The sequence below is a fragment of the Gossypium raimondii genome, chromosome 8 (genome assembly GCF_025698545.1).
Source record: "Gossypium raimondii isolate GPD5lz chromosome 8, ASM2569854v1, whole genome shotgun sequence".
NCBI lineage: Eukaryota > Viridiplantae > Streptophyta > Magnoliopsida > Malvales > Malvaceae > Gossypium > Gossypium raimondii.
In genome coordinates, this window is record NC_068572.1 from 45,098,349 (window position 1) to 45,121,094 (window position 22,746).

The 22,746-nt window shown below is 38.1% G+C and overlaps 1 protein-coding gene across 1 annotated transcript; it reads right to left on the bottom strand.

Moving 5' to 3' along the window:
* Nucleotides 1-6,812: 6,812 nt before the first annotated feature.
* Nucleotides 6,813-7,782, bottom strand: LOC105791617 (brassinosteroid-responsive RING protein 1). The gene has a single exon (XM_012619772.2). It carries the CDS (start codon nucleotides 7,459-7,461, stop codon nucleotides 6,955-6,957), a length of 507 nt encoding a protein of 168 aa, XP_012475226.1. The 5' UTR covers nucleotides 7,462-7,782; the 3' UTR covers nucleotides 6,813-6,954.
* Nucleotides 7,783-22,746: the final 14,964 nt, after the last annotated feature.

Here is a 22,746-nt window from a genome sequence, read left to right on the forward strand (position 1 = left end):
CCTAATCCAGTAAATTCAGATTCGGTCAAGAGATACTTTACTTGAAGAGGGGAAGGAACCAAGGTGAAAACCCGCAAAGGGCGCTTTGATTCCAAAAAAAAAAAGAGAGGCTAAGGTGAAAACCCGCAAAGGGCACCTTAAGACCAAAGGGGATTTGAGTTGAAAACCTGAATAGGGCGGCTCAAATTTTGTTCGTCACGTGGTAGTCTTGTTGCACCTAAATCGGCAGAAAGGAGTGGACGACATCTTGGGGCATCAACAAAATACTGTGAATCTCCTAAACACGTGTTGAATTCAGAAGGGTCTTCGAAAGTTGTATAGAGAAATTCAAGCAGAGATATCTGGGGCACCTGATCATAGTATTTGTATTGAATTCGTTGTTTTAGAATATTTCATTCTTTTTTTTCAATATAAATGTCCCCAGGCAATTCCTCTATCATTGACAATTCATTGAGAGCTATGCTCCCAAATTCATTTTGTTTTATTCATCGTTATGATCTTTTCTCAAGCATGTTGCATTAGAATGACGATTAATGGACTAGTAAAACTTTCACAAGGGAAGTTTTTCATATTACTCTAGAAATCTTTAAATAGCTCAGGAACCTGAAACAGGACCATTGTTTAGACCTTCACCGGGTTGAAAGGTTGGAGATATCTAGGAGTCAGGAGTCAAGATTAGAATTTTCAAGTTTTGACGAAGCGTTGTTGTCACAAAGAAAGCCTTAATGAGCAATAATGACTTTAAACATTCAATATTAATTTTTCATGACATAACATTCAAATGTCGTTCATACATGCCTAGTTAGGAGCATTTGATTCATTCTGATCATAACATCCTAATCATTAGGCATAATTAGGCTCATAAAGTGAATCATACAGGTCATGTTTCACAGAGAACAGATTGGTGAAATCATATAGCCTTACTTCCTTGAGCAACAGTGGAACAGATTGAAGCTACGACGGCGGATCTGGTTTCCCTGATATTGTAATTAAAAAGATTAAAGCCACAACGGCGGATCTTACTTCCTTAGCAGTGTAGTGGAACAGATTGAAGCTACGACGGCAGATCTAATTTCCCTGATATTGTAATTAAAAAGATTGAAACCACAACGGCGGATCTTACTTCCTTAGCAGTGCAGTGGAACAAATTGAAGCTACGACGCGGATCTGGTTTCCCTGATATTGCAATTAAGAAGATTGAAGCCACAACGGCGGATCTTACTTACCTGACGGTGCAGTGGAACAGATTGAAGCTACGACGGCGGATCTGGTTTCCCCAACATTGCAGTTGAACAGATCGAATATTACAGATCTTGTCTCCCTAAGCAGTAGTGGAGCAGATCAAAGATGGCAGATTTTACCTCCCTGAGGTTGCAGTGGAGTATATTGAAGCCAGTAATTCTATTCCCATGGTTGGCAGTGGAATCGATCGGAGAAAACAGATCTTGTCTTCATGTACTGGCATGAAGTAGATAAAAAATAAGCAGATCTTGTCTTCCCATACTGGTGGTGAAGTAGATCGAAGATACAAGTCTTATCTCCCTAAAGTTACAGTGGAGCAGACAAAAGTAACCAATCCTATCTCATTGAAGTTGCAATGGAGTGGATTAAAACCGCAGATCTCATCTCTCTGAAGTTACAGTAGAGCAGATCACATCAGATTTACCTTTAAGTTGTAACAGAATAAGTTGAAGCTATAAGTCTTATCTCCCTGAAGTTGCAGTGGAGCAGATTAAAGATAGCAGATTTTGTTCTTCTGAGAAGCTACGACGTATGAATCCTGTCTCCCCGACATTCTAGTGGAATAGATTGGAGCACCAGTTCCTATACCTCTGAAGATGCAGTAGGAAGGAACGAGGTTACTTAAAGAAGAGAAGCATTAAGGAAGCTGAGGCTCAATAAGACTGGGCACAATTGGGCATTGTAGTCTTTGCTCTATTTCCGTTACACGACAATGAGCAAAGAGGGGCAGCTGTAATAGGGCCCAATTGACCCAGGGCCAGGAACAGTCCAACAATTACAGGCCCAACAAAACTAACCTAAGCCCAAAATAACCCCGCCCAAAGCAAAATAAAAAGAAAGAACCCTAGCCCTAAGGAACGCCAAGAAGAAGCCTTCAGCGCCCAAAGACCTCGCGTCAGCTTAACGCCCAATCATCGCAAGACAACTCGAGGTCGACCCTCTCCGCGACGTCACTGCGAAAACACGGACTTAGAGAGTCCCAGAGAGAAGAAACAAAGAAAACAAGATTTAGATTGTTTTATTTTCTTTATTTTCTACCTATAAAAGGCCTATCAAATCTGTAAAAGGGGATATGGTATTAACGGAGAAATACAAAGAGAAATTGAAAGAAAATACAGATATTAAACTTATTTTTCAAAGGTGATTTTTGTTTTTTTATTTTACAGAGTTTGTTTTATTTTTTAGAAACTTTTCTTGTTTTTTTTCTTTTATTTTTCATCATTATTTTGTTTAAAATTAAAAAAAGGGAAGGATCTTACCCCATTCGTTGAGAACGCCGGACCGGTGGCCATCTCCGTCATGATCGAACCTTGGTCAGAAGCATGGCAAGAAGGACGCTAGGGTTCCAAACCCTAGCAGAGCAAACAAGAGGGCCGGTTTTTTTTTTGTGTCATTCGGGTAAATGACTTTTAGAGGAAAAAAATTGTTTTAAATAATGATCAAAACAGTGCTTGTTTCGTCCGAATTCGACCATGCGGTGACCCGACCGGAAGGGAGGATCCGCGCGTTTGGCTTCAATGGGGAATTTGCGCAATTGGCCCCTCCCTTTTGCAACGCGTTTCAGATTAAATCCTGTTTTTCTTTTTTAAATTGGTTCGCAAAATTCAATTTTGCTTCAATTTGTTTATCATCTGCTAAAGATTTTGGGAAGGCGGGAATAATTTCCCTTTTAGTCCTCCCTTGTTTCCTGCGCATTCAAAGTGGTCTTTTTTTTTTCATTTATTTCAAATTTGTTTTTTTTCTTTTGTTCAATTTAATCCATTTTTGAACTATTTTACTATTTAATTATTTATTTATTATTATATTATATCATTATGTATTATTATATTATTTTTTATTATTGTCATTATTTTATTTGTACATACGTCGTTCTCTTATTTAATACATATATATGCATTTTTTCCCTAGTATACTTGCATGTCTTTACAATATATATATATATATATATATATATATATATATATATGCATTTTATGTAGTATATGCATACCTGCACACATTTAATACACTTTTTTTTATTTTTCATTTTATTTCTTAACTTCTATATACATATATATACATTTTCATAATTTCTTAATATATTTTTTATTTTTATAAATACATTCATTTTTACAAAACATATATATCTTTTATATTTAATTTTTGAAAACATTTGTTTTACTTTACTTTTGTAATTATATAAGCATGCTTGTAAATTTATTTGTATATTATACCTACTTGTATATATATATTTATAAATATTTATTCATATATGTTTGAAATTAGAATATCCGTTTCATGTTGTACCTTAACCCTTTTTAGCATCTCTTTTAAAAATATCTGTTGATTTTCTCAAAGTATTTAAATCGTCCTATTTTATAAATTTCAAAATATTTGGCATTCATGATTCTCGTGAAAGATCGTGTCCTAACTTACTGGATCGCGATTATTTTTCGATGAATTTAGAAAGCCAAGTATTTATTTTGCAATAAATTCACAAATTTTAAATAAAAGCTTATTCTCGGGAATTCAAAATGTTAGGTCCTAACTTACTGGTCATGACATTTTCTTCTCGAGATAAGAATTTTCAAAAGCAAAAGGCAATATTCGGGTATTTTGGAGATTTAAAAACATTGTGCCCTAACTCACTGGGTGTGGTGTTTTATTTTTTTGAAATGTGAATGTCTTATTTTTTTTTATTCATGAAATAAAGAGTTTTCTTTTAAAATCTTTTCAAATTTTCGACACCAAAACATTAATAAAAATCAATTTGGTACCAATTTTGGGCGTTACGAGGGTGCTAATCCTTCCTCGTGCGTAACTGACTCCCGAACCTGTTTTCTCAAATTTCGCAAACCAAAATTATTTTTTTAAGGTGAGCCGATCACACCTTAATAAAGGATCGGTGGCGACTCCAGTTTTTGTTTTTTTAAGTCGACAACTAAAATTTTTGTTTTCAAAAAACGGTTTCGACAATACTAATATTCAGACATGTGTCCAACAAAAAATTGGAGCAAATAGGACCTTAGTCCTCACACAGAACACACTCTGCACATATCCCACCATTTTTGAACTTAGTCTCATCGTACATTGTCATTTTTGGCACAACACATTTATAAAATATTATAAAAAATATTAATCCGAAGACCGACCTAAGGGCTAAGAATGTGTTCAAACTGCATTGATTGAAACATTGGGGATAAGTTCATTTGGATGTTTCAAGGTCCCAGCAATGTTTGCATGCGCGGCCCAGAAGTGCTCCGTTTCAGACAACTTGTTTCAAGCATTATTTCCCACCTAAGCTGCCCCTACTTGTTTGAAGAATGTAGGGACCATATTATACAACAAGTTTTGTTTTTTATTAATTAAAATATATTATATTAAATTATTAAAAGTTGGTAGAAATTTTGTAACCTTTCATAAATAATATAAATATTTAATTTTAATAATGATGATAGTTTAAATTATAATTAATATAAATTAAGACCAAAAATCAATAATTAAAAAATGAATATATGAATGAATGTGTAAAATTTACATTCTAGGGACTTCAAGCACATATTTATATTTTTTTATAATATATGACAAATTCAATTATAGCAAAAATTATTGACATATATAATTCTTATTATATAAATGAGTATTCAATGTTGATATATATATGTTGAGAATAATCGTCTCGGTTTTATTAATGAGATAATGACCAAGCAACAAAATAAAATACAAAGAGAAACAAAGGAAAGACATGCGGCAAACTCTAAGCCTAAAAAATAAAGTAAAACTGAAGAGCCAACAGAAACAACTTAGAAAAATCCCAAATTCTAAAATCCAACAAAGCTTGAAACCCTAAAATTAGTAAAAACACAAATAGCCATATCCTTACGAACTGACCAAAACGATGAATCTCCTTACAAAACACCCTAAAAGTTTCCTTCCAACCCAACACTAGACCGCCACTTCGTCTATTCGAATTCACATTAATGCCATTCCGAAATCCACATTTCTCTCCAACTGCAGCCATTCGAGACACACTCAGCTTCGTCTTAACCAAAAAGACCACAGAGGGATTTAAGCCTCGCAACATATGTCGGAGACGCCGAATTATCCGAGGTCTCCCCAAGCCTGGGTATTCCAACTTATGAGTTTCATTGTGTCCGGCTGGCTTGCTTAGCAAGACCTGCCGATATCATAGTTTTTGAGTTTTGTGCCAAAATATCCATGGTTTCCTTCGAAACATTCGAATCCCCATCCTCCACCTCATTCAATTTCATACGCGGCCTTTTAGAACCTTCCGAGGGGTGAATCGGTGTATCCTCCCCCTCCACTAGCGACATTTCTTCATCATAGTTAACATTAGTGCAATGACCACTAAGTTCCAGCCCGTGTCTCCCTTTTGGGCCTACAGGCCTTATTTCCATCTCCTTTTTCAGTTTAATTTGGGATAATTAGAATTCAAAGCACCAAAAACTCCTTGATTTAAGGGATAAGATTTGGAAGAATCACCCTAATCCCACCCGCATTGATTGTGGAGTTTCCAAAATTAATCCCTCTTCCCTCCCCATCCTCAATCAACCATTTGCTCTTCCACACGGAAGCCCTCCGCGGCGGAACTCGTAAAGAAGTATCTCACTGAAAAACAATCTCATACTTCGGTGTTGTAGCCCGCAATGGACAGAAACTTTCCCATGGCCTAACTTCCCACATAAAAAAAAAACAAAATAAAGACTTTCTCATAAGCGAAATGAGCATATGCACATATACCATTTGGGAGCGCAAATCTCCTCCTTCTGCACAGTGAAGAAATTAGATTGAAATAATATTTATTTTAAATTTTAGTTAATAAAAACACTTAACAAATAATTAACGTACCAAATGATAATTTTTTAATTATGCCATATTAAAATATTTTCCTTAATTCTAACTTTAAATTGCTATATATATATATATCTGGTTAAACACAATCTCCCGAAGTGACATCGGTCCTGTTACATTAGGAGTTATATTAAGTCAGACACTTTTGATCTCTCAACACTGATTTTTTTAATCTACAATACTCCGAATTTTTACGTGAATTTAAGTTTCTTATTTGATAGAAGTTGAGATAAAGAAAGTTAACAAATTCAACTTTCTCTTGTCTCCATGGGTGTATTTGGGAGGGCCCATATTCACAACCATGGCTTCAGGCAACCAGGGAGAAGGGGGGCGATTCAGAATTTCATATTCCATGCCTACAAAATAAAAAACACAACTGTATTTTGATATCATTGTTCACAGTGTAGCAGAGCTTGCTTGGAATTTAAAGCCTATTAAGCCATTAAACAATACCTGAGAAAAGGATGGGTCGAGCACAGAATCCAACAATTCACTATAACCATCAAATGCAAGAGCAGAAATAAAAGAAGAAAATGGATGTAGAAGTGGCCGGCCACCACCATTAATGCATCTAACCATTTCCGTAACCAATCAGCCTGGGAGCACCCCAAAACTACAGCTGATCAACACTTCATCACTGCCAATGTTCCTGTATATTGGTTATTACTTATAACTCAATCAAACAAAGCATATTTGTAGCATTCGAAACAGTAAGAATGTATATAGAAAAGTTTGGGTTTTTTTTTTTCCAATTTTTATTGGTTATGCACCAAATTGCCATATGTAATATGTACAATTTTCATAAGCTCATTGCCAAAAAGAAAAAGAAAAAGGGCCACTCTCTGCCGCCCTTGAAAGAATCTACAATCCTGGAACCGAACTGTATTCGCCGTAAAAATCGGCGATCCCAGAAGCAGCCCAGAGCCGTTGATTAAACTCGTCTTGCAACTCGTCGGGCACGAACGACGTCCTACAAAGCGGACACGTTTGCTTATCATGGTCCATCCAACGGTCCAAACACGCCCTATGGAAAACGTGCCTACAGTTCCTCAACCACCTGATCTCTTCCCCGCCTTCGAACTCGTACAAGCAAACAGCGCAGCTCTCCGGCGGGTCCCCCACGACGACGAGCTCCTCGTACTTTATGACGGGAAGTATCTCCCGGATCAGGAGAGCTGATACGGGCGGATGCTCGGGTGTCGTTCGGGTCGGGTTTTCGGGCCAGACTGCGTCAGTTTCGAGGAAATTGGTGAGTCCCATGAAATTAAAAAGTGCGGAGATCAGATTCCGGATGAAACCCAGAAAGGAAAGCGTGTGAACGAAGAGTTTCGGCAAGAAAACTTCGGTGTAACCAACTGGAAACCCCATGAAAGCAGTTTTACAAAATATCGTATATGGTAATTATATCAACAATGGAATCAAAATTGTAAAGAGAAAAGCCTTTGTTTACGTATTTATGGATAGAAAAAAGTGGAGAGGAACAAAGCGAAAGAGAAAACAGGAAGCTTCTGCATTCAGCTAAGCTATGTGGAAATCCACTAAATAATTATTTATAGTACCATACTAAGATGTGAGTGATTGGGTCACTGCCTGTGACATGAATCGACAAGTTGTGATTGGTGGGTGAGGGTGAAATTAGGAGTTAGGAAACGCTGCCTGTTTCTGGGATGGTCTCCCTTGGGGAACATGGTAACATCTCGTCCTTTTGTTTACTAAACTAAACAAAATATGAAGGAATTAGATTGGTTAATTATGCAGTCATTACAGTTCAATAACTATTTTTTAAAGATTGCCTTGTATTAAAGCAATATATATTTTTTTGGTTGTAAAACGGAATGTTAGGACAACCTTTTACTTTAGCTAATAAATGCAAGACTTAAATTTCGTCTTAAATACAAAGCTTGAAAGCAATAATTAATTTCTCGGAAAGCAAGGATTTTAAAGCTGCAAATCGCTTTTTATTTTTTATTTTTTATTTTTTATTTTTTATTAATCATTTCCAAACTGTCCATCGCCATCACAAATCATTGTGCCTCACCTTTTCATTATTCAAGGATTTATTTTATTTTATATGCACTACCAATTAAATATTATTTTATTATTTCCATTCAATTTTATAAATATTTAAAAAAACTGCATAAAAGATAGATAATTTTTTATTAAATATTATAAATGGATGCGGAGCTGAAAATGAAAATAAATTAAAGTTGTATGTGAACTACAAATAAGAAAAAAAATTATAATTCAAATGGATAATTTTATTTAATAAAGAAAAATATAATGGTATTAATTATAAAAGTATTACCATACTCCCTGTAATGTTGTAATACCCGATTTTGGCCCGGGTAAAAAGGCCCAAATACAACAAAATTACAAACGGGCCACAAAGCCCAAAACCAAATTCAGTGGCCCAAACCAAATAGTGGCCCAAAATTGATCCAGGAAACCCTAGGGTTTCCAGGAAGCACCAGCGCCGCAACAAGACCGAATCTCCCCGATCTTCACTTGCAAACACAAGAAGGAAAGAAAATCAAATCAAACTAAATCAAATCAAGAAGATTTCTTGTTTCTATTTCTTGTATTTTTATTTGGCTATATAAAGCCATTGTTAAATACTGTAAAAAGGGATCAGACTTTCGAAATCAGAAAATAAAATATACTATTACTTTCACAATCAAAACAGAGTTCAAGAGAAAGCAGAATCGATTCAAAGGTTGCTATTAACAGTTTATTATTTTCTTGTTAGATATATGTTTCATCTACTTATTTGCATGCAAATAAACTGAGTAAAATGAAAGAGGCAACCTTTCTTTGATTCTGGAACGTTCGAGGGAGCCACGCCGAGGATCGGTGGCAGGAAACCGAAGAGTCTCCTTAACTTTTTGGCGTTTTTTGTTGATATTTTGAAAGCTCCGAACCCTGATTCGGGTTTAGGAAGGCCAAAGAAATTGAATGGGGGAAATTTCCCCTTTTTCGGCCACCACAAACGGCGGCACCGGCGCCTGAGAACGGCGACCGGCGCGGTGGCCGGCGACCGTCCGATGATCGGCCTATCGCTTGAGGACAGGAGGGTTGAGAGTGATTTTAAAAAAGGTTTTTTTGTTTTTTTTAAATGTTTTTGAAATGAAAAATTTGACTTAAATTTGGCTTAAAATAGGCCAATCAAAATGGCGCCGTTTTGGAGGGGGAGGATCCGCGCGTCGACCCGACCCGGACCCGTGATCCACAGTTTTTTTATGCGGAGGGAAAATTGCGCTTTAGCCCTCCGCCTTTTTATATGTTTTCAATTAAGTACTCTCATTTTTTAATTTTGGCCTTTAATTTATTTCAAATTCCAATTAGATCCGTGTGAGCACGGCGCTGCTTTTAGAGGAGAAGGAAAATTGCCCTTCCAGCCCTCTATGTAATTCAGCATTCAATTAAGTCCTCCGTGCTTTATTTATTTACTTAATTTACCCCTTTATTTTTACTAGCAATTCAATTTAGTCTTTTTATATATTGCTCTTAAAATCAATATTTTGATAATGTTTTTAACTTCCATAAATAATTATTATTATATATATAGTTTTATGTATATATTTTACTAAAAACATAATTTATATTCACATGTTTAATTTATTTAATTTTGATGTTATTTTAATTGTTTTAAACTAGGGTATTTTTATTTTATTTCAATCATTGGTCTATTGATTTAGGATTACATGTTTTACTATCTTGCCCATTTATTTGATATTTTGCATGCCATTATTGTATTTATTTGTTTGTATTATTTCCATGTTATCGTAATATTTATTATTGCATGATATATTTAAAGTAGCATATCATTGCATTTTTTCTACTCGATTTTTAAAACCAAACTCTTTCAAAATGGATATTCTTTAAATCAAAATAAACTCATTATTGGGAATTCAACACGTTGTGTCCTAACGTATTGGATGTGACGCATTGATTTTTCGAAATGAATATTTTTTAAAGTAAAGGAAATATTCTGAGTTTGAGATTCTAAAGGAATTGTGCCCTAACGTATTGGTGTGGTTTCTTAAATCTTGGATGAGTGGATGCTCTTTTAAAATTTTTATATTCTAACCTAATTCATTTTAGGGAAAATTAGAATGTTGTGCCCTAACGTATTGGGTGTGGCATTTTTGCTTCTCTGAATTGAAAAGGGTCTTAATATGCAACGTTTTAAGTTTTTAAAGATTAAATTTTTAAAATTTTCGACCTTAAGACATTAATTAATTAATTAGGTACCAATTTTTGGGTGTAATGGGGGTGCTAATCCTTCCTCATACGTAACTGACTTCCGAACCCGTTTTTTTTAAAAAAATTCGTAGACCAAAGTCATTTTAGGTGACCCAATCACACCTTAATAAAAGATTGGTGGCGACTCCCAATTTTCATTTTTTTTAAAGTCGACAACCAAAAAAAAATTTTTATTTTCAAAAAAATGGTTTCGACAGCTTGGCGACTCCACTGGGGAAATTTTTTTAAGAGAGAGTCGAGCCACAAAGTTAATTAACTTTTGTCTTAAGGTCGAGAAAATATTTAAAAAAAAACTCATAACATCCTTTTTGCGTTCATTATCTTCTTGTTTAAATATTATTTGCATTATGCATTTCAGGAGTTGAACAATTTTTACCCTTTTAAGTGAGAGTGAGAAGCTATGCCTTCGTGAGGTTTTTTACCTCCGTGTAGGGTAGTGGATTGCTTTCGGGATACATCCGTACCTATGTCTTCGTGAGATTTTTTCATCTCCGTGCAGCCATAGGGAAATGTATTCCCCTGAACTGAATTCGGTCCATATGAGCCTATAATGGGTGAGGATTGAGGAATCTGCTGGTTCAGGTACCTTTACTCTAGAAGCTAAACCACATATAGTGAACCTTAGGAATTCACCCTAGATAGAACTATACTAAACCCTAGTAGATATCCAATTAGGGATCTTTATTATTTCTTGGTTATATCTTATATTTCTATGTTATACTGACTTTTGATGTTTTATTTGCATGACATGACATTCCATTTCATCATAAAAGGCGTCAATTCAAATTCAGTTGCTAGATAGAAGGCTTAACATGAAAAGCGGGTTTCTTGATAAAGTGGAGGACAATGCGGCTGTTCGAACTTGGTCTGAAATAATGCAGCAAGAAAAGGGTGATAATTTGGCTGATGGGCATGTATCGGAGTTATGAGACTTTACGCATATCAATGCAACTCAAAACAATTTGCAAGAATTGAAGGAAATCTGGGGTCAATGGAGTGATGAGGTTAGACAGTTCTTTTATGATAATTATGGGGATTTGCCTTATTTGCTTGATGTGAAGGTAGATAAGCGTTTGTTTCAAGCCCTCGCCCAATTCTGGAATCCTGCTTACAGTTGCTTTACGTTCGGGAAGGTCGATTTAGTGCCTACAATAGAGGAGTATATGGCTTTACTCCGTTGTTCAAAGTTTCAAGTGGACAGGGTTTATTCGAGAGCAGTAAATGTGCCAACCTTTTCCAAGAAGCTGATGAGTGTAACATGAATGAGTGAGCAGTGGGTTGTCGCACGAATTAAGCAAAAGGGGGACAGTAAGTGCATTCCTTGGAGAGGCTTGAAAGATGCAATCCTCACACACCCAGATGTCAGGAAAAGGTTAGATGTTTTTGCTTTAAGTATATATGGCTTGGTTCTCTTCCCTAAGGCCTTGGGGTATGTGGATGAAATAGTCACTGATTTATTTGACCGGCTTGATAAGAAAGTTACACCGATTCCAGTAATTTTGGCAGAAACTTTCAGGTCATTGAGTGCATGCTTAAGAAGGCAGTGAAGGTAGATTTATTGGATGTGCACAACTTCTACTCGCGTGGTTTCACAGTCACTTTTGGAAGGTGGATAAAGTGTCATATCGGGTTTTCTCTGAAAATTATTCACCACTAAAGGAGATAGTCGCTACGCCCAGGAGAGACGACATTTCGAAGGAGAAGTGGATAGCAATTCTTCAAAATCTTCGAGAGGAGGACATTGAGTGGAAAGCTCCTTGGTTACTTCCAGACGAGATCATGTATAGGTGTGGTAGTTTTGATTGGGTTTCTTTGCTAGGGGTTTGGGGAGCTACTGGATACACCCCATTATTGGTGCTAAGGCAATATAGGTTAAGACAATTTATACCGGCAACCCAAGGGTTAGCTGATTGTGAATTTTTGTACAAGGATGATGGTTACAGAAAAAAGATTCAAGAGATGGTTAGTGTGTGGAAACAAACTCGCCGAATGAAGAGGCTAGCTGTGGGTCCAATGACAACTCCTGGGTATCATCAATGGTGGGCTAGAAGGATAAATGATAATACACCTAAGCTAAATCAGGAAGAAAGCCAGTCAATAGAAGCTCATTTGCGAGTCATTCCTTCTGAGTTGGAAATGGTAAGACAAGATTTTGAGAGGAATAATGCGGATTTGGAGAAAAGAATAGAGCAAGTGGAGGTGGAAAAGACGAACTTGAGATTGGACATAGACGTTCAGAAGCGTAGGAATGAGAGGTTGAAGAAAGAAAAGAACAAAGCTGATGAGGAACTGGGCAGTCTTAAGACGGATTATAAAAAGCTGCGCTTGTCAATAAGAACTGCTGGGCTGGGAAAGACATCAGAACAGTGGCGAGTAGAAATCCAAGGAGAAAAGGACAAGGCCGATAAGTGGGAACAGAGATTCCAAGAGATGCAAAGGCGAAATGAGGCCTTAGAGAAGAGCTTGTTAGAAAGTCAGAAGGAAAATGGGGAGTTAAAGAATAGGGTGATTGTATTGGAAAGATCCCTTCGTCAGTATCGAAGCCGAAATTGTACGATAGAGTTAAAAGCTAGCTTGTGCAAGATTGAAGAAATAGAGAAAAAAATTGAAGAGTTAGAGATGGAGCTGCAAAATTATGAGATCCAGATCAAGCACTTAAAAGCAAACGAGAGTCATAGTAATGAACAGCTTCACCATTTTCAGAATCAAGTTAGAAGCAGGGATCATCTTATTGAGGAAGCTGTAGTCCAGATTCGAGAAGTAGCTGATCATATACAAACTTTAGCAGTACAAGCTGACACGCTGAGTGTGAAGTATGAATCGGAGTCAAAACGGGGGCAAGAATTGGCTTTGTTACTTAGAAAGATTAGAGTTCTGGGTACTAGGGCAAAGTCGTATTTGTAATTCATTTTATGTAAAGGAATTTAATTTCTAGTAAAGTTTTCTTATATGGAATTGAATTCAAATTGACGTCTTTTCTGCATTCATGCATTGCATTGTTTCATATGCATTAATAAATACATTAAAGGATTCTAATTAATCTAAATCACTCCTCACTAATCTGAAACCAATCAAGCTACCAAACAACTTTACTGATTTTCGATCCAAAACTAGAGACATGGACCAAAGGCTAGAAACAGCCCGAGAAAAGAAATGCAAGAGCAAATGAATGAGCAATTAGAGAAGATTCAACAAAAGATGATGGAAAAAATAATGGAATCTCAAGGGAGTATGATGGCTAAGTTGACTCAGTTATTGGCTGGAGGAGTTGACAAAGGAAAGGGGTTGGTGCTCAATAATGAAGAAGGAGACAACGAGGGACCGATTTATTCCTCAGGACTTACTTCTCAACAAGCGGGGATATATCTGTGCAAATCCTCCGTTACTATCAAGCCTCATGACGGTACTGAAATACCGATAAACTTTCAAGCTAGAGACAATCCTGCTAATCCTGTTATCCCAGACTTCGATGAGACAATCGAGAAAATGAATGATGAATTGCCAAAACAACTCGAGGAAAAGTATAAATGGCTGGAGGAAAAACTTAGAGTGATAGAAGGTACTAAGAGTTACCATGGAATTGATGCTAGAGAATTGAGCTTGGTTCCAAGTCTGATACTTCCTCACAAGTTCAAAACTCCAGAGTTCGAGAAGTATAATGGAACTAGTAGCCCCGAAGCACATATTACTATGTTCTGTAGGAGGATGACTAGATATGTTAATAATGACCAGTTGCTGATACATTGCTTCCAGGATAGCCTCACAGGGGCTGCATCCAAATGGTACAATCAACTAAGTCGTACCCAGATTAATTCATGGAGAGATTTAGCACAGGCATTTTTAAAACAGTACAACCATGTGACTGATATGGTACCTGATAGAATTACTCTGCAGAACATGGAGAAGAAGCCTGGTGAAAGTTTCAGGCAATACGCACAGAGATGGAGGGAGGTTGCTGTCCAAGTTCAGCCATCTCTTCTAGAGAGAGAAATGACGATGCTTTTCATTAATACATTGAAGTCCCCATTTATTACGCATCTGTTAGGGAGTACTTCCAAAAGCTTTTCTGACATAATTATGAACGGAGAAATGATAGAAAATGCTATTAGAAGCGGGAAAATAGAAGCTGGGGAAGGTAGCAGAAGGTCAGCTTCGAAGAGAAAAGAGAACGAGGTTAACAACACAAGTTCATATTCAAAAAGCGATTCTGATCAATCAATCGGGAAGGCGGTACATTAACCAAATAGGATCATCAAAACAGAGATCTGACACAAGACAAAACACAGAGAAGCTTCAATTTACACCAATCCCAATGTCGTATAGGGAGCTATATCAGATCTATTCAATGCACACGTGGTTGCCCCTCACCACTTGAAACCCCTGCAACCTCCATATCCCAAGTGGTACGATGCGAACGCACAGTGCAATTATCACGCGGGAATTGTGTGGCATTCTATAGAACATTGTACGGCATTCAAGAAGCTGGTAGAAAGACTTATAAGCATGGGCGTGGTAAAATTGGATGATTCACCCAATACAGAAAATCCATTACCTGATCACAACGGAGTGAACATGATAGGTGGGAGCATGGGTAGAAAGATCAAGGAAGACATATCAGAAGTGAAAATTCCTTTGAAGTGGATCTGGGAAAATATAGTGAAAAGGGGATTGATCACCCTGAGTTCAGAGAGAAGTGTCGAAGGGGTGAAAAATTACTGTGAGTTCCATCACGAAGAAGGACATAAAATCCAGGAATGTGCAGAATTTAGAACCTTGGTTCAAGACTTGATGGATAACAAGAAGATGGAATTTTATGAAGAAGTTAATGAGGAGGGGAGCATTTGCACATCAGAGGCTTCGAAGGTTCCAAGAATAGTGCAACCTGTGGTCATTATCTCGCGACCCAAGAAGGATGAGGTGAGAGCACCAGCAATGCTAAAAATCATAATAAAGAAACCTGCAACTTTTCCTTACCAAGACAGTAAGAAGGTCCCATGGAACTACGAGTGCAATACGACTGTCCCAAGAAGTGAGGCGGCAAAGAGCCGGTGTGTGAGTACTGATCCAGAGTTTATGAAAGAGGCTATAATAGGGGAGCAAAAAGGGAAAGTAGTTGAGCCAGTGAAGGAGGAAGAAGCTGTGGAATTTCTCAAATTTTTAAAGCATAGTGAGTATAATGTCGTTGAGCAGTTGCATAAACAACCGGCCCGCATATCTGTACTGTCTTTACTCTTGCATTCTGAAGTGCATCGAAATACGTTGATGAAGATGCTAAATGAAACCTATGTGTCCAAGGATATTTCTGTCAGTAAGCTAGATTGGTTGGTCAATAATATCAGTGCTGATAATTTCATATTTTTCAATGATGATGAAATACCTTCGGGGGGTATGGGATCTACCAAAGCTTTGCATATCACTGCACGATGCAAGGAGCGTATTTTGCCAGGAGTACTGATCGACAATGGACCAGCTTTGAATGTTTTACCGTTATTCACACTGAACAGGCTGCCTATAGACAGTTCACACATGAAAACGTGTCAAAATGTAGTGAGGGCATTTGACGGTACAGAAAGGAAGGTCATGGGAAGAATTGAGGTACCCTTACTGATTGGTCCAACGGTTTATGAGGTAGATTTTATTGTGATGGACATCAAACCTTCCTATAACTGCTTATTAGGAAGACCATGGATACATTCGGTAGGGGCAGTTCCGTCATCATTACATCAGATGTTGAAGTTAGTGTCAGATGGTCGGCTAGTGACAATAAAAGCCGAAAAGGATATAATAGCAACTGTATCCAATGAGATGCCGTACGTGGAAACCAATGATGAGTCAGTTGAATGCTCGTTTCGATCTTTGGAGTTTGTAAATGCGGCATTTGTCCCTGAAGGAAGCAAAATTGTGGCTCCAAAATTATCCAAATCCACAGAGATGGGTTTACAATTGTTGGTAGGAAAAGGAGCTTTACCCGGAAGAGGGCTGGGGAGATATCTTCAAGGGAAGATTGAGGTTCCAATGCTAAAAGAAAAGCAAGATCATTTTGGTTTAGGATACAAGCCAGATAGAGGACAAATAAGGAAGGAGATAGAAAAAAGGCAGGAAAAAAGAAGGGCGCGTTTGAAGGGGGTGGAAACTAAGTGGGAGCCAACGATAATTCCCCACATATCCAAAACTTTCATATCCGGATGGATCATTCATCAGGAAAGAACGAAATCGGTTGAGGAAAGCATTAAGGAGACATTGGGAAATATGTACATTAACGCCATTCATGAGCTTGGGAATGAAGAAAGAAGTTGGCTAGACATTCGTCCTTATGAGCCTGGGAGTGTTCTAGACAATTGGACTGCGGAAGAAATACCTAAAGTCTTTAGAACTGTCTCAGAGCAATATTCAGAACAAACTTGTTGTTTTAGCCTAGAAATAACAATGATTCTTTTGTGAAATAGGCTTATGTTTAGAAATCATTATTTTAATAAAATACATCCTTGCAATTATTTCGAGTAAATATTCTTTCATTCTTTCATACGCCTAAAATATATTCTTTTATTACATAAATAAATTATACATAAATTTATACATTCTTTTGTAACCATAATAGGTCTCTGTGTATCAATGACGTGAATGACACTACTACGAGCTCAGAGTGCCCTTTTGAACGAAACGTGTGTTTAGAGGGATCGCACGACTTTGAAGGTGATGAAGATGGTGGTTTATCTTTGGACTTGTTGAGGATGGTGGAACAAGAGGAAAAGCAAATCCTACCTCACAAAGAGTCAGTAGAAGTTGTGAGCCTGGAAGAAGGGAATGAGGTGAAAATTAGAACCGAAATTATCACAAAGACAAGACGAGACCTCATTGAATTAATCCATGAATTCAAAGATGTCTTCGCATAGTCATACCAGGATATGCCAGGATTGAGTGCTGACATTGTAGTGCATCGCTTACCTATAAAAGAGGATTGCAAACCAGTTCAACAGAAGCGCAGAAGAATGAGGCCTGATATTGTGCTCAAAATAAAAGAAGAGGTTAAGAAACAGTTTGAAATTTGGTTTTTGCGGAAGTCAAATATTCTGAGTGGGTAGCTAATATCGTCCCAGTCCCTAAGAAAGATGGAAAAGTACGAATGTGCGTCGATTACAGGGATTTGAATAAAGCAAGCCCAAAAGATAATTTCCCATTGCCACATATTGATACTCTGGTGCATAATACGGCGGGATTTTTGTTGTTTTCTTTCATGGATGGGTTCTTAGGGTACAATCAGATAAATATGCATCCGGAAGATATGGGAAAGACTACGTTCATTACTTTATAGGGAACGTTTTGCTATAAGGTGATGCCATTCGGATTGAAGAATGCAGGAGCAACATATCAGAGAGCCATGGTAGCCTTGTTCCATGACATGATGCACAAGGAAATTGAGGTGTATGTCGATGATATGATTGCCAAATCCAGAACAGAGGAGGAACATGTGCAAGTCTTGAGAAGGTTGTTCTTAAGATTAAGGAAATTTTAGCTCAAGCTTAACCCGACAAAATGCACTTTTGGAGCCAGGTCAGGAAAGCTGTTAGGTTTCGTAGTCAGCGAAAATGGAATTAAGATTGATCCAGACAAAGTCAAGGCAATACGAGAGTTATCGCCACCACGTACCCAGAAAGAAGTTCGAGGTTTCTTGGGAAGACTGAATTACATTGCTCGGTTCATTTCACAATTGACCGAGAAATGTGATACCATATTTCGCCTTTTGAAGAAACATAATCTTGATGTCTGGAATGAAGAATGTCAAAAAGCCTTTGAAAAGATAAAGCAATACCTATGCAATACCACAATTCTGTCACCACCTAGCCCAGATAGACCCTTGATCTTGTATTTAACGGTGTTCAACAACTCCATGGGATGCGTGCTGGGTCAACATGATGCGACTGGAAAGAAGGAAAAGGCGATTTACTATCTCAGCAAGAAATTCACTGATTGTGATATGAGATATTCGCCTATTGAAAAATTGTGTTGCGCCCTAATTTGGACGACCAAGAGGTTGAGGCAATATTTACTCTATCATACGACTTGGCTAATCTCAAAATTAGACCCTTTGAAGTATATGATGGAGTCAACAGCATTGAATGGAACAATGGCTAGATGACAGATTTTGCTCTCTGAGTTTGATATCGTATATGTAAGTCAGAAGGCCATCAAGGGGAGTGCGATAGCAGATTTCTTGGCTAGCGAGCTCTGGAAGATTATGAGCCTCGGATTTTGATTTCCCAAATGAAGATTTGATGTATGTGGCGAATGCTGAAGAGGATTCCCAAGAAAATCATTCTTAGAAATTGAACTTTGACGGAGCATCGAATGCACTAGGCAATGGGATTAGAGCAGTCTTGGTATCTCCGAATGGAGATTTTTATCCTTTCACCAGTAAACTAGACTTTGATTGCACTAATAATATGGCTGAGTATGAAGCCTGCACCATGGGTATACGGGCAGCCATAGAGCGAAAAATCAAGACATTAGAGGTGTACGGAGACTCAGCATTGGTGATATACCAGCTAAGAGGAGAATGGGAGACAAGAGATCCTAAATTGATCCGTTACTGGAGATTGGTTTTGGGATTGATCGAAGAGTTTGACGACATTACATTCTGTTATTTCCCACGGGAAGAAAATCAGATGGCTGATGCTCTTGCTACTCTAGCTTCCATGATTAAAGTGAATCAGTTAGAGGACATGAAGCCCATTCAAATTAGCATTTATGAGATCCCAGCCCACTGTTACAGCATTGAGGAGGCGGAGAATAATAATCCTCCCTGGTACCGAGATATATTGCAATATGTGAAGAATTATAAATATCCGGATCAGGCAACAGAGAATGATAAGAGGACATTGAGGAGGCTAGCTATTGACTATGTCTTGGATGGGAAGATCCTATACAAAAGGGGAAAGGATCAAGTACTGTTGAGATGCGTGGACGCTGTAGAGGCTAAGGAAATTTTAGAAGAAGTCCATGAGGGTGTTTGTGGAACACACGCTAATGAATTCACCATGGCTAGACAGATTATGAGGTTCGGGTGTTACTGGTCCACTATGGAAGGAGATTGCATCAATCATGCCAAGAAATGCCATAAATGCCAAATTTATGGAGATAAAATGCACGCACCTCCTTCTCCTCTTCATGTTATGACTTCTCCATGGCCTTTTTCCATGTGGGGTATGGACGTCATTGGACCAATATCACCGAAGGCTTCTAATGGACATCGTTTCATTTTTGTGGTGATTGACTACTTTATTAAGTGGGTAGAGGCAGCCTCATATGCTAATGTCACGAAGTCAGCAGTCAGCAAGTTTTTGAAGAAGGATATTATATGTCGATATGGAATGCCTGAAAGGATCATATCAGACAATGCGTTGAATCTAAATAACAGCACAATAGCGGAAGTCTGCGATCAGTTCAATATTAGACACCATAATTCATCACCGTATCGCCCAAAAATGAATGGTGCAGTGGAAGCGGTGAATAAAAATATCAAGAAAATCGTGGCGAAAATGGCTGAAACTTACAAAGATTGGCATGAGAAGTTACCTTTCGCTCTTCTTGCTTACCGAACATCTATCAGGACTTCTACTGGGGCAACACCTTTTTCTTTGGTCTATGGAATGGAGGCAGTGTTACCCATTGAGGTTGAAATTCCTTCTCTTCGAGTGTTAGCTGAGTTAAAATTGGATGAAGCCGAATGGATCCAATCTCGGTATGATCAACTGAACCTGATTGAAGAGAAAAGATTAAAAGCCATTCGTCATGGCCAAATGTATCAGAAACAATGATGCGAGATTACAATAAGAAGGTTCGTCCCAGAGAATTTCATGAAGGGGATTTGGTTCTGAAAAAGATTCTCCCTCTACAAAAGGATTTCAGAGGGAAATGGATGCCAAACTGGGAAGGACGTTATGTTGTGAAGAAGGCTTTTTCTGGAGGCGCTTTGATTTTGAGTGAAATCGATGGCAAAAATCTTCCAAATCCTGTAAATTCAGACTCGGTTAAGAAATATTTCACTTGAAAGAAGAGAGGAATCAAGGTGAAAACCCGCAAAGGGCGTTTTGATTTCCTTAAAAAAAAAGGGAGAGGCCAATGTGAAAACCCAAAAAGGGCGCCTTGAGACCAAAGGGGGTTTGAGTTGAAAACCTGAAAAGGGCGGCACAAACATTGTCAGATTGGGGCATATGGTGACCTTGCTAAAGTCAACAATAAAGGGATGCACGACGTCTTGGGGTCATTAACAAAGTACTGTAGATCCCCTAAACGCATGTTAAATTCAGAATGGTTCTTGGCTTGTATGGAGAAATTCAAGCGGCGATATCCAAAGTACCTAGTCTTCATATGGTTTGTACCAAGTTTGTTGGTTCTTGTAAATAGTTCATTCTTTGTTGTTCTTGAATATTTTTTCTTTTCAAGACATTTACTATCAATAAATTCCTGAATTAATTCATCTCTTACTCAGTATTTTTGATCTTTGCGCAAGCATGTTGCATTAGAATAATGATTGATGGACTAATTAAATTTTACAAAAGAGGTTTGGCCTATTACTCTGGGAATTTCTAAATAATTTAGTAACCTAAAATAGGACTATTGTTTGGAACACCCCGAGGACAAAAGACAAAGAGTCTAAGGAGAAAAAAGTTTAAAATAAGACTGCTTCGGTTGTTTAAATAGTGAATGAGACAACAAGAAGTTTTGATGGGGTAGGAAGAAATCCCCTATGGATAGAACGCTCCTCATTTGGGCATAAGCATTTGATAGGACACCCTGAGAGTGGTGTAAATGAATTTCATAATCTGTATCATTGAATTGTGATAGGAAATGATTGAAGAAAAGTCATATACCGTTGGGTTGCCGTGGGAGAACGATGGTATGAATTTTGGTGCCCTAATGGATTAAACTTTGAGGTTTACAGTGGGGGGCAACCTGGCTAAATGTTTCTTCAGAAAAGCCAGTGAAGCAAGAAGGCGTTGTAGCACGTCAGTTACAAAGCCTTAATAAACTTCGAGTAATGACAACCTAAGAGGGATCATTCTTGGAAAAATAAATTTCACATTCATGCAAAATTCACACATGTCTAGTTATGAGCATTTGATGCATTTCGATCATGCCATCCTAATCATTAGGCATAGTTAGGTTCATTATACAGGTCATGCTCCACAGAGAACAGATCAGTGAGAGGAACAGATATTGCCTTCCTGCATTGACAGTGGAGCAGATCGAAGATGGCGAATCTTATCTTTCCAATATAGTGGGAAGCAGATTTAAGCCACCAAGCCTTGTCTCTCTGAGCAGCAGCAGAGAAGGTTGAAGATTGTAGATCTTATCTCCCTAAGCAGTAGTGGAGCAGATCGAAGACGGCGAATCTTATCTTTCCAAGATAGTGGAAAACAGATTTAAGCCACCAAGCCTTGTCTCCCTCAGCAGCAGCGGAGAAGGTAGAAGATTGTAGATCTTATCTCCCTAAGCAGTAGTGGAGCAGATCGAAGACGGGGGATCTTATCTTTCCAAGATAGTGGGAAGCAGATTTAAGCCACCAAGCCTTATCTCCCTCAAGGCGGAGAAGGTTGAAGATTGTAGATCTTATCTCCTAGCGATAGTAGAGCGGATCGAAGACGGCGGATCTTATCTTTCCAAGATAGTGGGAAGCAGATTTAAGCCACCAAGCCTTGTCTCCCTCAGCAGCAGCGGAGAAGGTTGAAGATTATAGATCTTATCTCCCTAAGCAGTAGTGGAGCAGATCGAAGACGACGGATCTTATCTTTCCAAGATAGTGGGAAGCAGATTTAAGCCACCAAGCCTTGTCTCCCTGAGCAGCAGTGGAGAAGGTTGAAGATTGTAGATCTTATCTCCCTAAGCAGTAGTGGAGCATATCGAAGACGGCGAATCTTATCTTTCCAAGATAGTGGGAAGCAGATTTAAGCCACCAAGCCTTGTCTCCCTGAGCAGCAGTGGAGAAGGTTGTAGATCTTATCTCCCTAAGCAGTTGTGGAGCAGATTAAAGCCGACAATCCTATCTCCCTGAAGTTGCAGTGAGGTAGATTGAAGATGGCACTAATTCCTATACTTTTGAAGAAAATACCAAGGTTCAGCATGTCTGGGCAAAAGCGAGCATTTTTAAAGTCTTTGCTCTATTCTCGTTACACGACAATGAGCAAAGAGGGGCAGCTGTAATACTCGATTTTGGCCCGGGTAAAAAGGCTCAAATACAACAAAATTACAAACGGGCCACAAAGCCCAAAACCAAATTCAGTGGCCCAAACCAAATAGTGGCCCAAAATTGATCTAGGAAACCCTAGGGTTTCCAGGAAGCACCAGCGCCGCAACAAGACCAAATCTCCCCGATCTTCACCTGCAAACACA

What these genes read in the sequence shown, in the direction of transcription:
- LOC105791617 (XM_012619772.2), bottom strand. Translation starts at nt 7,461, where the DNA reads ATGGGGTTTCCAGTTGGTTACACCGAAGTTTTCTTGCCGAAACTCTTC.